Source organism: Rhipicephalus microplus, chromosome 8 (assembly GCF_043290135.1).
Source record: "Rhipicephalus microplus isolate Deutch F79 chromosome 8, USDA_Rmic, whole genome shotgun sequence".
In the NCBI taxonomy this organism is placed as follows: Eukaryota; Metazoa; Arthropoda; class Arachnida; order Ixodida; family Ixodidae; genus Rhipicephalus; species Rhipicephalus microplus.
Window position 1 is genome coordinate 91,605,096 of NC_134707.1, and position 14,932 is coordinate 91,620,027.

Genomic DNA, 14,932 nt, shown 5'->3' on the forward strand with positions numbered 1-14,932 from the left:
ATAAAAAGCACGCTGTGGCGGAATCATTATGCGTTTCGTGCCGTAGGTATGTACCTTACTTTACCCTTTCAGCTCGCTCGTGCAGGCAAATAAAAAGGTGCTGCTTCAAGTTGATAATGTTCTATTAGTTGCATGCAACGACCAATCTAAGTGAATGTCAACTTCTATGCTTACGTATGCATCAACACAGCTGCATGTGCATTTCTCCAGATCTACCATGGTACTCATTCGATTAGTTTCATAAAAGGAATACAGTAAGAAGTGCAACATTATATACATATTTTATCTGTATTGCACAAAAGCGCTATGCCACTGAGCATACATGACGGTATGCGCATCGAGAAGGTATTCAGTGCAGGTAACTTGTAAAATTAAGAACTGCACAGTTACGTATTAAAATGCGAATGATACCAGTGTTCTTGAACTGGCTCACATTGACACTATTATATAATGGAAGAATTGGCTACTGGGTCATTCCACATAAGACGCCCCAGCCATTTTGGTGACCACCGCAAATGTATTCGAAAAAAAAATCGCACTGATTTTACTGCATTAAAAAAGGTAACTGCTAGAGTATTTCGCAGACAAATAATTTATTGGTCACGTGGCTGCCTCCTGAACTTCCCGGAATCTCGTCTGGATGTTTGTGAAAAAAATTATTTCAGAAGTATCTCTTCTTCCGTGCCAAACTTGATTTACAAGTTAAGTGAAGGGCTTGCGTAAAGTGTTTGAAGCTCAGTAATATGATTACCATTTTTCGACCACATACGCCTCAAATAATTTATCCGAAATGTGTTATATCTGCATTTTCTCTATAAATACTGCACTTTGAATGACAATCTGAGGAGTGAATGATTAATCCACATAAGGTATATTTGGAGGAAAAAATATTTTAGACCTCTCAAGCTGTCAAACTTTACGAGAAAAAATCGCAAATTTCACAAAATAATTCTTTTGTCTATAATGAGACGCAACTTGCACCATGTAGTGGTTGAATTAAAATAGACGTTGCACCCAAATCGAACCAAATAAAAGGTTCTTTCCTGTGCCAAATTTTCTTATAGCAATTTATGTTTTGAGAAAAAGATCACAGCATATCCCCGGAGTGAATGATGATGAGTGGGGCGTAGCGTTTTTCCGTCCGGCCGCACAAACGGATGGACGGACAGTCTGACGCCAGTATTAACGAACAGAAACACGGACGGACTCACGGACAGACCGACACACGGAAGCACGGACGGATGGATGCACAGACGAACGGATGAAAGCACAAATGTACGGACGAACGATTCGTCCCACGAATCATCATTTTTTCCGTGAATATGCTGTGAAAACCACTGACGCTATCTATTGTGCAACTCATCAAGTAGCTGCATATTACTAGTACGACTACAGAGGAGGGAATGACCCACGGCCTCAAGAGCTTTGCCCCTAAATGATTTTTGAAGTTCCAAGTTTCCCATTCGCCATTTGGTCATACTGCAGCCGACGGCTTGAAGTTCCCTATTGCCGTTGGTGGGAAAATTCCAAAAATATTTTATTCCTTGAAATAGAAATTGTAATGAAACTTGTCACAATTTAGGTAGAAGGTGATTTCTAATTGTACCACCTCATGGTGCAAATTGCGTCTCAATAAGGACAAAAATGACAATTCTGTGAAATGAGTGATCTATTTTCGTAGAGGATAACAGCTTAAGATGTCTAAATTATTTTTTCATCAAAATATCTTTTTTGTGAAGTAAGTAGTCACAGTTCAGATATTCATAAAAAGTGCAGTATAGCAATGAGAAAATGCAAACATAACACACTTAGGCTAAATTCTTGCTGAAGTTTGTGGCCAAAATTTTGTATAGTATTGCTGAGTTTCAAACATCCTACATAAGCTCCTTTACTTAACATGTACCAAAATTGGTATAAAATGCGGTGTGGTCAATGTAAAATATTTTTTTTCACAAACACTCAAACAACAGTCTGAAATGTTTGAAAGGCAACCACGTGACCAAAAAGTTTTTCTCTCCGAAATATTCAAGCAGTTCACTGTTTTAAATGCATTAAATCAGCACGATTTTTGTTTCAAACACATTTGCCATAGCCACAAAATTGGCTGGAAAATGTCGAATAAAGTGACCCCGTTACCACCACTCAATGACCATTGCATACTGCTAAATTAGGGCCATCAGTTTCAATCATGCTGTCAGGGTGAGAAAGCATAACTCCTTCCCGATGCAGCGTAGGCTGTTTTGTGGCTGTGCGCGTTCTTTTTCCAGATAGATATGCTGCCCAGTCTTACATTTTGGGTGCAACACATGCTTAGATACCGTGCAGTATGTATAACATCAAAGTGTTTTTGTACAACAAAAAAACTAATAATACGCTTCACATAGCGAAAACACCTTTAACATCTGAAGTACTTAGCGAAGTTAAACGCCAAAGCAGGGCGATGGCAATAAAGCTCCGAATAACAAGAATATTTTGAAAGTTACACATGATAGAAACAATCTGAATTAAATGTGCTCGAACGTTAGAAGTTATGTTCAAACAAGCGTTTGCGCTGTTCAAGTAGGCAATTCGACCATACACACAGACTAAAGGTCTGTTCAAAAGTCAAGCTTCAGCGCTCGATCCGCTATATAGGCACGGCTGTCGGCAGTGTCACGCTACGTTGCGGGGGAACGAAAATACCGGTGAAGACAAGTTTAATTAAATTGAATGTATTAGCAAGTAGGCAAATTTCGCGAGGCGCACCTAACGCGAAACAATATTGTAGCGATGCTGACGCCGACAGGTTAAAAAAACAAGCGTCTTTATTAGGGCGAACTTGTGCCCACGATTCTAAAAACTATGGTCGTCAAGTTCGAGTAGCCGAATGGCACAGATCCGACTATCTTCCTCTTCCTCGTTGTTGGAGCGTACGAGCGCGTGGCGCATGCCAGCCGTGCCGGGCCTTGCTGGTGCTGGTGCCACGATGATTGTAGCCGGCTACTTGAATGTGGCGAACCTGTCGCAGCATTGCCCCCCTCCTCAGACGCATCGTCCCGATGCTTAAGACAGTGAAAAGATACACGCGCACTCTCACTCGTTTTTCGACGATCTGTCATGATAGGGCTTCATGCGGACTACGTGTAACACTTCCGTGGGATTGCGGCACCTTGAACTCACGTGTCCAGCGGATCTGACTTCTTAAGTGACGTTGCTGATACGGGTGAGTACTTCATAAGGGCCGAAGTATCGGCAAAGAAGCTTTTCAGACAGTCCGCGGCGGCGCACTGGTATCCATATCCACACTTTGTCACCGGGATGATGAAGTGCATCACTGCGTCGCTTGTTGTAGCGACTAGAATCGACGTACTGTTGGTGGCGTATTCGGTATCTTGCCATTTGCCGTGCTTCTTCGGCTCTTTGCAAGAAGTCATCTAAGTCAGGTGGATAGCTGCTTTCGTCCTGTAGTGGTAACATGGCATCCAGCGGGGTGGTCACTCTTCGGCCGAATACTAGTTCGAAAGGGGCAACGTGGGTTGTTTCTTGAACGGCTGTACTATATGCGAATGTTACGTAGGGTAATATTTCATCCCACTGTTTATGTTCAACATCGACATACATTGATAGCATGTCGGTCAGAGTTCTGTTGAGGCGTTCGGTTAAGCCATTTGACTGAGTGTGATACGCCGTTGTTCTTCTGTGATCGGTATTTGTCATGCGCATCAGACATTGCATTAGGTCTGCAGTAAATGCGGTGCCCCGATCCGTAATAACGACGATGGGCGCACCATGTCTGAGCACTATGTTGTTCACAAAGAACTTGGCGACTTCGGCAGCTGTCGCACTGTATAGAGAGCCAGTTTCAGCATAACGGGTGAGATAGTCTGTGGCTACGACTATCCATTTCTTGCCTGCACACGATGTCGGCAAAGGTCCTAGGAAGTCCATGCCGACTTCTTGGAATGGGGCATCTGGAGGGTCTATTGGCTGGAGAAGGCCGGCTGGTTTTACGGGTGGAGTTTTGCGCCGTTGACATTGACGACAAGTTTTCACGTAGCGCTGCACTGATGCGAGCAACTTAGGCCAATAGTATTTCAGGCAAATACTGGCGAAAGTTCGGCTCACACCCATGTGTCCAGATGTTGGCTCATCGTGGCATGCGTGCAGAATTTCCTCTCGCATGGCTGTGGGCACGGCTAGTAAAAACGTTTCACCATTAGGTTCGAAGTTCCTCCTGTAAAGGACACTTCCTCGAAGGCAGAACGCGGAGAGCCCTCTGGGGAATATGCGAGGGACTTGAACGTCGAGACCCTGCAGGTGTTGTATAAGTGCCAGCAAATCCGGGTCATCTCGTTGTAGTTGAGCGATTTTGGATGTGTCGACAACGCCTAGAAACGGGAAGTCTTCCTCTTCAGGTACACTTGGATCAACGGGAGAGCGTGACAGGCAGTCGGCATCGCTGTGTTTCCTTCCAGATTTGTACACGACCGTGATATCATACTCCTGCAGCCTAAGGCTCCATCTTGCTGGTCGACCTGACGGGTCCTTGAGATTTGCCAGCCAGCATAGAGCATGGTGGTCACTGACAGCTCTGAACGGTCTACCATAAAGGTAGGGTCGAAACTTGTTTATGGCCTAGATGACTGCGAGGCACTCTATTTCAGTTGCAGAATAGTTTGCCTCAGCTTTTGATAGTTTGCGGCTGGCATAGGCTAACACTTTCTCTTGACCATTTTGCCACTGGACAAGGATGGCGCCGAGGCCGACATTGCTGGCATCGGTATGGACTTCAGTGTCGGCTGTCTCACCAAAATGGGCGAGTATTGGTGAACCCTGTAGTCGTTTCCTTAATTCGTCAAAAGCTTTCTGTTGTTAGCTTTCCCATGTGAAGGGCACATCGTCTTTTGTCAGTTTTGTAAGAGGTTCTGCAATCATTGAGAAGTTTTCCACAAATCGTCTATAGTAGGCACATAAACCCAAAAATTGACGCTCTGACTTTTTGTCTCTGGGTGTAGGGAACCTCTCAACAGCGGCTGTCTTTTCGGCATCAGGACGAACACCATCGGAACTAATGACATGTTCAAGGAATCGCAGCTCTTCGAAGCCGAAGTGGCATTTTTCGGGTTTGATTGTCAATTTCGCTGACCGGATGGCTTCCAATACTGTGCGTAGTCGCTCTAGATGTTTGTCAAACGTTGCAGAGAATACGACCACGTCATCCAAATACACTAGGCATGACTGCCATTTCAATCCGGCGAGGATAGTGTCCATCATTCGCTGGAACGTCGCTGGTGCGGAACAGAGGCCGAATGGAAGCGCTTTGAATTCGTAGAGGCCATCTGGTGTTACGAATGCCGTTTCTGCACGGTCCCGCTCGTCGACCTCTATTTGCCAATATCCGCTTTTCAGATCTAAGGAGGAGAAAAACTTTGGGGATCGCAACCGATCTAGTGTATCGTCGATACATGGCAAGGGGTAGACATCTCGTTTAGTTACACTGTTCAGTTTTCTGTAGTCGACGCAGAATCTAAGTGTGTTGTCTTTCTTATTAACGAGCACTACGGGGGACGCCCATGGATTATTCGAAGGCTGGATGACATCATCAGAAAGCATCTCCTCCACTTGCTTCTTGATAATTTCCCGTTCTTTCTGTGACACCCGATATGGATGCTGGCGTATAGGCCTCGTGTCGTTTTGCGTTTTAATTCTGTGTTTCGTGATTGACGTGCGCTGGACCTTCGAGGCACTTGAAAAGCAATCTGAGAATTCTTTTACCAGGGCGTAAATCTGTTTCTTCTGACTGTCCGGAAGGCTCTGATTGACGGTCACGGATGTGTCGATGTTGCAGGCCACTGGTCGAGTGGTTGATGTCGTTAAGCTGCATAGTTCAGTCGCCATACAGAAGTCGTGTAAATAAGCAATAGCCGTGCCTTGAGCGATGTGTTGAAGCTCATTGGAGAAATTTGTGAGTAGGACATCAGCACGGCCATTCGTCAAGTGAACAAGACCCCTAGCTACGCAGACACCTTTGTTCAAAAACAGCCCTACATTTGTATCTACTATGCCTTCGCGGTTGTACAATGCATCATTTTCTACGAGCACCATTATACTGCAGCGTGGCGGCACAGTTACGTCATCATGAACAACGCGTAGAGCAGTTAGGCGTCGTTCCTCAGATTCCTCCACAGGTATCGCTCGTTCAGTCGAAAACGACACGCTGGACTTACGCCGGTTAATTACGGCACCATTAGCTCACAAAAAATCCATTCCTATAATGAGTTCTCTTGAACATTCTGGCAGCACAATGTAATCGGCCACGTAAATAAAGCCCTGTATTTCAAGTCTTGCAGTGCATCTGTCAAGGGGCGTAAAAATGTGACCGCCTGCCGTGCGTATCTGCGATCCACTCCACTGTGTCACAACTTTGTTTAGCTTTTTCACCATCTTGTGACTTATCACTGACTAGTCAGCACCGGTGTCGACTAAGGCATTCAGCTCCCATCCTTCCATTCTCAACCGCAAATCTGAAGTAACGTTTTTGTTGCTGCACCCATCTACCGGAAATACACCGTCATCACCCTCAAACCAAATTGGAGGATCTTCATAACTGACGTTATCAGCGGCCCACCTCCACAGGTCGCTTGCTTCAGTTTTCCGGGTGTGGACTTGGAGAGCGATGACCAGGCTGCCTTGAAGGTGCACGTGGGCTGGATGACCGGTAGCGCATAGGCGATGGTGACCGTGACCGGTGTTGGCGTAGAGATGGCGAGTTCTGGCGCGTCGACAAGTACTCCTCAATCTCCGCTGGTCGTTCGCCGTTTCGGGGGCACGGTGCATACGACGGGAAGCCTCTTAATCCAGCCTGTCGGTAAGGACAGAATCTGTACAGATGACCCGCTTCCCCACAATGAAAACGCAGAGGCCTGCGCTCGTGATCACGCCAGACGTCACTTTTCCTGGGCCTATGCTCTACATAGTGATGTGTGTTACGTGCTCCTGGGGGCAGATAGGTAGCTGTTGGTTCCCGTGGACGAGGTGCGCTGCGTGCCGCAGGTGGGAGAGGAGTCGTCGCCATTGCAACTGCTGCATTGTTGTGTACCGTGGGTTGTCTGACAACCTCAGAGTATGTTCGGATAGGTCAAACCGGCTGCAGCTCACGCTCTGGCTCTCGTATCACCTGCCTCAGTTCGTCACGAACAACGTCCGTAACAGATAGTGCAGTTGAAGTCTGGGGCATATGCAGTCTGCTCAGTTCTTCTCTGATAACTGATCTAATTAGCTCTCGCAGGGCTTCAACGTCGTTTCGCACGCCTCCGGAGAATACCTGTGCAGACGCGCAGTTAAGATTCCGGTTGTATTGCCGAGCCCGCTGTTCCAGTGTTTTTTCGATGGCCGTCGCTTCCGAGTAAAACTCAGCAACTGTGCTCGGAGGGTTGCGGACGAGAACGGCGAACAGCTCTTGCTTCACTCCGCGCATTAGATGGCGCACCTTCTTATCCTCAGCCATGTTGTAATCCGCACGCTTGAACAGGCGGACCATGTCCTCAATGTACATAGCAGCACTCTCATTCGTGAGCTGGTTTCTCGATTGAAGAGCTGCCTCCGCCTTTTCTTTCCGGTCTATGTTCGCGAACGTAGCCACCGCTTGTCGTCGAAATACCTCCCAGGTAGACAACGAGGTTTCATGGTTCTCAAACCATGTCTTTGCGAAGTCTTCCAGGGCGAAGTATACGCGACGGAGCTTCTCTCTTTCGTTTCATCCATTCAAGCTCGCTACTCTCTCGAACCGGTCCAACCAATCTTCAACATCCTCGTACGAGTCGCCGTGGAAAAGTGGCGGCTGGTGCGGTTGGCTAATGAACACTTATGCCGGTGTTACCTGGCTAGTCATAGTGGTGGCATCCATCGTTTGAATTTCCCTTGGTGTGAAGTGAAGAGGACCAAACTCAGGTGAGTCACCTCGAAGACGGCGACTTGCCCTCTGGTGTACAGGAGTCACTTCCACGGGGTTGATACGCTGGTCGTCGGGGCTACGCTGTCTTGAGCTCGTGGGGCTTCGATTCATAACCCAGCACTTCCACCAGAAATGTAGCGATGCTGACACTGACAGGTTAAAAAACAAGCGTCTTTATTAGGGCGAACTTGTGCCCACGATTCTAAAAACTATGGTCGTCAAGTTCGAGTAGCCGAGTGGCACAGATCCGACTATCTTCCTCTTCCTTGTTGTTGGAGCGTACGAGCGCGTGGCGCATGCCAGCCGTGCCGGGTCTTGCTGGTGCTGGTGCCACGGTGATTGTGGCGGGCTACTTGAATGTGGCGAACCTGTCGCAGCAATATGCTTTGTTGTCACCCGATGCATCAACCCGAGTTGTCACGGTAGTGTTAACCCACAAAACGAAAAAGAATCGAAAAGAACGACATGGACACCGCACCCTTGTTTTCCGTTATTGGTCTTTTTGTGCAATAAGAAAAAAAGAAAGTGAATGAACTACCAACATGTCCAAGCATATGCGTTTGACATACGGTTGATGCTTCGAGCTAACAGGCACCGTCCCCACACACGTAATAATTAGTAAACTAAAATTGATGTACAGCACGAGCGGGCCCCGTTAAAAACGGCTTTCAACAAAGGGCACCGCAAAAATCTGTTCAATTTCTTCACTGAACCTCAGCGGCGCACACTCACTCTGCTTTGTACTCCAAACGATCTAAACAAAGAAACAAAAAAACTTGCCCACAATCACACTTCGCCATCATCCCCGTGAAACAGTTCGGACAAATATTCTCGCTAAGTAAACAAATGCTGACTTGTCATCAACTAGTTGAAAACAAAATTGTTTGAAGCCGTTATTCTCGTGCTCACGCAGTTAACATAGCGCTGAACGAATCAACGTGAGAGCGGTACTCACTATTTCACTTCGTGTGCTCCACAATATGAATCCACAGGTCCAGTCTTCAGGATGGTGCACCTTCGTAATAATCAGCACTGACAGAACACACTGGTGGAGCACAGAGCGCAGACACATTTCAAACTAAGCACCGAATAATAAACTCTACCAATCGAGAAGCCACGCGCACCACACGCACACACACGGGAGGGTTTTTCGCCAGCGCACGCAGTGACATGCAAGACGATGTCGACCCCTTTCCCGTGCTGTGCGCCCTGCGCGCAGCAATACCGGGCAGCCAAGGTTGTCTAGGCGACGAGACTTGATGGCGCCTTGAGGCCCTTTCAGACCGGCTAGATGCAGTTTAACGCTAGCTCCGGCCCTCTGCTGATAGCGCGGGCACTGCTTTCTTTTTTGCGGCAGCGATCTGTTGCGTTATACTCGTTCTTTAACAGTGCATCTGAATCGCAGTGAACTTTGTGAAGGTGCAGTGCAGCCAGCACGAGCTACTAGTCAGAACGCGCATTTGTAATATTGAGGAGCAATGTTTAGCGCACCTTCACCGACCTAATGTAGTGAATTTTGGTAAAAAAAGCTCAGCTGATGCTTTTTGTTTAGCTCTATGGGTCTTTAGGGACTGCACATTCAAGGTCACGTAGGCGATATTTTATCGGCACTTTCATTTCGTTCAAGACATTGCAACATTGCATGCATCGGCCGTCACACTATTCGATGAGAACATTTTGCCACGTGCGTAGTGCAAGGAAGACGAAGACGACAGCGCATACGCGCATCTGCACGTTTTTATGCAGCAAGCAATAACAAGAAAGAAGAGGAACGCTCTGGCACGCAGTAAATAAAAATACTGACCTGCTGCTACTTTCTCAACCTGTTAATTACTACTTCGGTCTTCACGTTGCGGCAATACAATTGTACTTAGCTCGCAGTCCTTGGAACAAGACCACAGCTGAGAATATTTCATCAATGCTGTTTTCTCACTACCCACAAAGCCAAGGCTTTGACCGAAGCACGTCTGCGGGGGAAGTTACATAAATTAAAAGAAGAGGAACCACAAAAAAATGGAGAAAGAGAGAGAGTGAGAGAGAGATGAACTAGAGAATGCGTTTCGGCTCACCAGAGGAGAGCTTTGTTCGCAATTTAGTCCACAAGGCTTCCGTCATTGTGAGCGAGGCTGCGTCATGGTCACCGAAATGTCCTTATTCTGCATTTTTCTTTATGGTCGGTGTCCTCTTCCTAATTTCCATGATGCACTCTTAAGTACATATGAAGAGGAACATTCGCTACAGTAATTAAATAAAACGTGCCTTCTAAACATACATGACGTCAATGTTCGTTTTTAAGGGACCTGATGGCCTGCTGACGTGGTGGTTATGTCTAAGCAACTGTGCTGTTGTTGTTTTTTTTTTGCAGGTGGCGGATGTTTTATCTTCAGCTTTAAAAGCTTTGATCTTATGGGGGACGGCGGGAGGGGGTAGTGTTCTATGCATGGCTACACCAATATGCGCAACATTACCTTGTTCAGGCAAATCAGAGTACTTTGTGAGTGTTGACTAATCACGCAAATGAGACAGATGAAAGAAACAAGTACAGGAGAATTGGCCCTTACTCTATTGAACAAGCGTCGCTCCTATTGTATCTTCCATCTTATAGTAGTTTGCGTGCTTTATCGATGAAAACTGCGTTTCGCTCACATTACTTTCTGCTTCGATTTATTACTAGACTCGCAAGCAGCTAGTAGTGGGAGCCTTGCTTGTATTAAGATGTTTAACGTATACTAACAGTATAAGCAAAACGGCCCGAAAATGTCGTGCATTTGTAGCCTTGTAGGCACGTGTGCTCAGATTTGGGTGCACGTTAAAGAACCCCTGGTGGTCGAAATTTCCGGCGCCCTCCACTACAGCGTCTCTCATAATCGTATGGTGGTTTTGGGTGGTTAAACCCTACATATCAATCAATTATTTGTAGCCTTGTTGTTTACACCCTGAATATAAGGGTGTAAATGGGGTGTTTTGAGGGTGTTTTTTAAGGAACACCTCAAATTCCAAAAAATGGGGCGTAAAATGGGTGTTCATATGGGTGCTTTTATTGTGTACACCTGTTTTACACGTTTTAGGGTGTAAATTTTTAGGGTTATTTACGGCTACATTTAGGATCAGACTCACTAATCAGTTCTGCTTGAGGCAAGTTCTTCACTGTTACAGATCATCCTGACTACATTGCAGTGAACTCAGGAAGCGTAGCATCTGCAAATGTCGCTTGGGATCAGAACTAAACTGACTAATCTACGGCCTTGAACTCGGCCGTAGATAACTGTCCCAATTATATTACCCACTCACGCTATCCGATCGTTTTTCAGGCAGACAGCCATACAAACAAGTAATGCGTTATTTTTAGTTAGGAAAAGAGCACGAACTAGCTTGTCACTTTTTTTCGACAAAACTTCTGGCTAACTCAAAAAACGGAAACCAAGCACTTAACGATATTTGCTGATAATAATAAAGTGTTTGTGATACCAGAAATATAAACACCTTTTATAGGGTAGTTTTTATTTTAAGTATCGATTGGTCTGCAGATAAAGTCATTTACGATTGTTATTTGATTGATTGAGTGATGATAATCTAAGATATTTAGAAACAAACATATCAGCGTGAAATTCGCATCTGTCATGACTCTCTGCAATCCAGCGCAACTATCTATATTAGCTAGCATTTAAGATGCCGCCCCTTGCGTCAGGCTACTGTTCACTTTGGTGATTGTGAATTTGAAAAAAATCAGGAATGTTATTTTTCCTAAAATTTTTAGCACTTCTCAGTTGCATGTGTTGACAAAAAGTGCGTGGAGAAAGCTGGTGCTTGAACAGTGAATAAGTTACGTTATCTTGTTCTTTTTTTGAACATATAGTTTATGACAAATGGAACCATTTATCTGTACTCAAGCAGCAAGTCCTTGAATGTAACCTGCGTCCGGGCCAAAATATTAAAGGATGATAAAAGTAGCAACATTTAACTTACGACGTGCTGGTCAAGTGGGGCGACGAAAACCAAGAGTGAGCTATGACATTTAAGTGTATTTTCTTAATATGTGTTATTACAGTGCGTTGTAAACGTTCTTACAAAATCTTCCGATGCGAATGAGAGTATACATGTTATAAATGTTATAAATAATATACTGAGGCGGGAATCACTGTGGAATTCGAACTGGTGTGCACTCGATCTGTGCGCAAGCGTCCCAAGAAATCGCGCTATCCAGCTATGCTAGTAGAGTATAGCATGGCGTTGTAAATGGTTGTGGAGCAAGGACGCGGGAAATCGAAGTGAGCAGCAAGTCGAAATATGTGATGGCGAGCTGGATGGAAAGGAGGCGGGGAGCAAGTGTAGCACTGCATAGAAACAACGTAAAAGAGAAAAATAGACAGAGAGCACCGGCGTGGCTTAGTGTTAGAATACTGTGTGAGGGGGGGGGGGCGCTGAACGCGAGAAATAGACAGGAAAATGCACAAATATGAAAAAAAGAGAAATCGAAAGAACCAATGAAAAAGGAAACAATATATTTTGCTAGATATAGAAAAAAATGCCGAAGCAAGCGACAGAGAAAGAAAAAGAAATGAATGAGGAGGGTGAAAGAAACAAAAAACAACAAAAATAGAGATAAAGGGAGAAATAACGAAAAGTAAATGCAGAAAAAATACTTCGAAAAAGAATGAGAAATAAAGCAATATTTAGATATTGAAAAAAAAGTAAAGTTGCTCAAACTATTAAAAACATGAAAACCTAAGACCGCGTAGCTGAAAATTCACTCAGCCGCCTTTTTAGCAATCCCGTTATGAAATTGAACATATGTTTAGGAAAACATATAAAACAAAGTTTATTCTCCTATGTGTCGTACACTGGAAAATATTTAGAAACTTCTTGTGCATGTGAACGTAACATGTGCTGCTTTAAGCAGTACCACTTTTGGGGACTCATTTTGATCTTTCACAATTGTTACTTACTTAATTCAGTCAGTGAAAAAATACTTATGAACACAAAATTGACAATTGCAATTGAATAAAAGTTTGGTTGCTTCGCAGTATTAGTGTATGCTATCCCGTAGTCGGAAACGGAGGTTTCTTTTGCTTTGTGTTGTGTAACGCACACCTATTTGCTTGTCCGCAGGTATTGCTGACCTTATTTTTTGTAGCGAAATTGGGGCTGCAAAACAAAAACGCGATGATTGGTACAAGTGTAAGGCAACTGTTTCCTTTTGTTATTTTCTTAGGATGAATTTCAATGCCTCATTTGCACCACTCGTTAAATCAGGAATAGACGTGAAAATATTCACGTCTGTCGACAAGGGTAAGTGCTTGCGAGTTCTAATTTCTATAATTAAAGTTTTAAACGACTCTCTAAGCGGAAAGCTTTCTCGTCGGCGTTCAGTGGTCTTGGCGTGCCAGGGCACCACTGACGAGTGATGAGAAAAGTAGTGACATGACGATTTCACCAAATGACGCCCTAATAAGGTCACTGATTTTCCACTTTGTGCACTTATTTTGACATCAGAAGATGTAACGTCATATTATATTGTCGGCACAAGACATCGTAACTTGACATCGTAGCTTGGTAAAACGTAGTCCGATTACGGAGGTGATAAAAAGCCAATGAAAAGGCCTCCTGTTTCGAAGGCCACGCAAAACCATTTTAGGGGCAGACAGCTTTCGAAGGGTGGCGGGGCAGCATCAATACATCGAATAAGAGGGCTGCAAACTTCGAGTCATCTTAGGGGAACAAAGATACGGCAACAGGAGTTTTTTTTTTAACCTATACGCTTTTTATCACTTTATTTGAAAGATGGCTCAAAGTTTCTAATTTCGCAAGTGATTCTTGGTCTAAAAAAACCTTAGCGATAACAAATACAACTGAAACCACGTCGATAACTTTGAAGTCTACCACTTAGTCTGGCACCTCGTTCTCGTAATCAGCGCATTTGAATAACTACACGTCACCTTGCCCAGCCAATGCACATATGAAACAGTTAAGTGTTCGCTTCATTTTATTCACAGCCAATGCTGCCTATGCAATACTTGCCCTAAATTTGTTGTTACTAATCTTCACTTTAGAACCAAAATACATCCATAAAGTTTACGCATACAAACAGTCAGACATATCTTTTCTCAGGCCAACAATCTTGCAGTGCCTAGCTCCCTGGCGCTTTGCTTGTTTTGGGCTAGAAAGCATGGGTTAAAAAAATTTAATTCACGAAAACAGCATCTATGAGGTTTTTTTTGTTGCTCGAAAATTACCAGAAATTTGCCATCGTGTATGCAAAGTAGTAGAAATGAAAAAAAAAGAATAGTGAAGGTTGTGGTCTTAATCACAGATCAGAAGCAACTGAGTGTGCCTCGGGTGCTGTTTACAGAATCCCCCTGTCATGAGGCCATTCCTACATAGCCCAGACAGGAAGCTGTTATGATAAAAGAGCAGGATTCAGGTGTACTTAACGATGACGTATTGCATACGGCTACGCAGAGTCGGAATTGTGGATGTGAACTCGTGTTCAGAGATACCAGAATAGTGCCGTGACATCATAACCCGAACACTCGAGAAAGTGTCAAGGCTTCGCACAAACAAAAGCGAAAATAATCATGCATCAGCTTCCCGTCTGTAGCCTTACAAAATAAAAAAAAATAAACTTGAATGAGAAAAGATGTTTTTATTTATTTTCCTTCGTTGCTCACACTCGTTTTCATACGTTCATTTACGGGTCTTTTATTCGTCTGAAACATCGCGTGAGTTCAAATTGATTGTCTGTGCTTTTGAACAAAAGTTCATTTGAGTGTAGGCACTTGCGTTTCATGTTCCCCTTTTTTGCGTGCATTCTTCTTACGAGGTGGCGCCCAACTTGCTCAGTCGTCAGCCCTTCAAAATTTTTAAATCCTCTATACCATTTCTCGTTCATGCCCTTCCTTCTGGGCTGCAAGTTTTGTCGTATATTGCTATCAAAAAAGCCATTATTATGACATTTAAAGCTGCTGCTTTTTCTTTTAACTATATTGAAGTGATCTTTTA

General features: G+C 44.5%; 1 protein-coding gene across 2 annotated transcripts in view; it reads left to right on the top strand.

The window, feature by feature from the left end:
- The window catches only part of LOC119185125 (uncharacterized), a 41,921-nt gene that overhangs the window by 13,075 nt on the left and 13,914 nt on the right, over positions 1 to 14,932 (top strand). Inside the window, exons 3-4 of one of the 2 annotated variants that reach the window (XR_005111487.2) lie at positions 11,790 to 11,934; positions 13,146 to 13,222. Coding sequence is in view for 1 of the 2 variants with exons in the window: in XM_075872317.1 (XP_075728432.1) it covers positions 13,146 to 13,222 (77 nt within the window). In the remaining variant the exon portion in view is untranslated. The remainder of the gene's footprint in view (positions 1 to 11,789; positions 11,935 to 13,145; positions 13,223 to 14,932) is intronic. The other variant, XM_075872317.1, reaches the window with a different exon arrangement.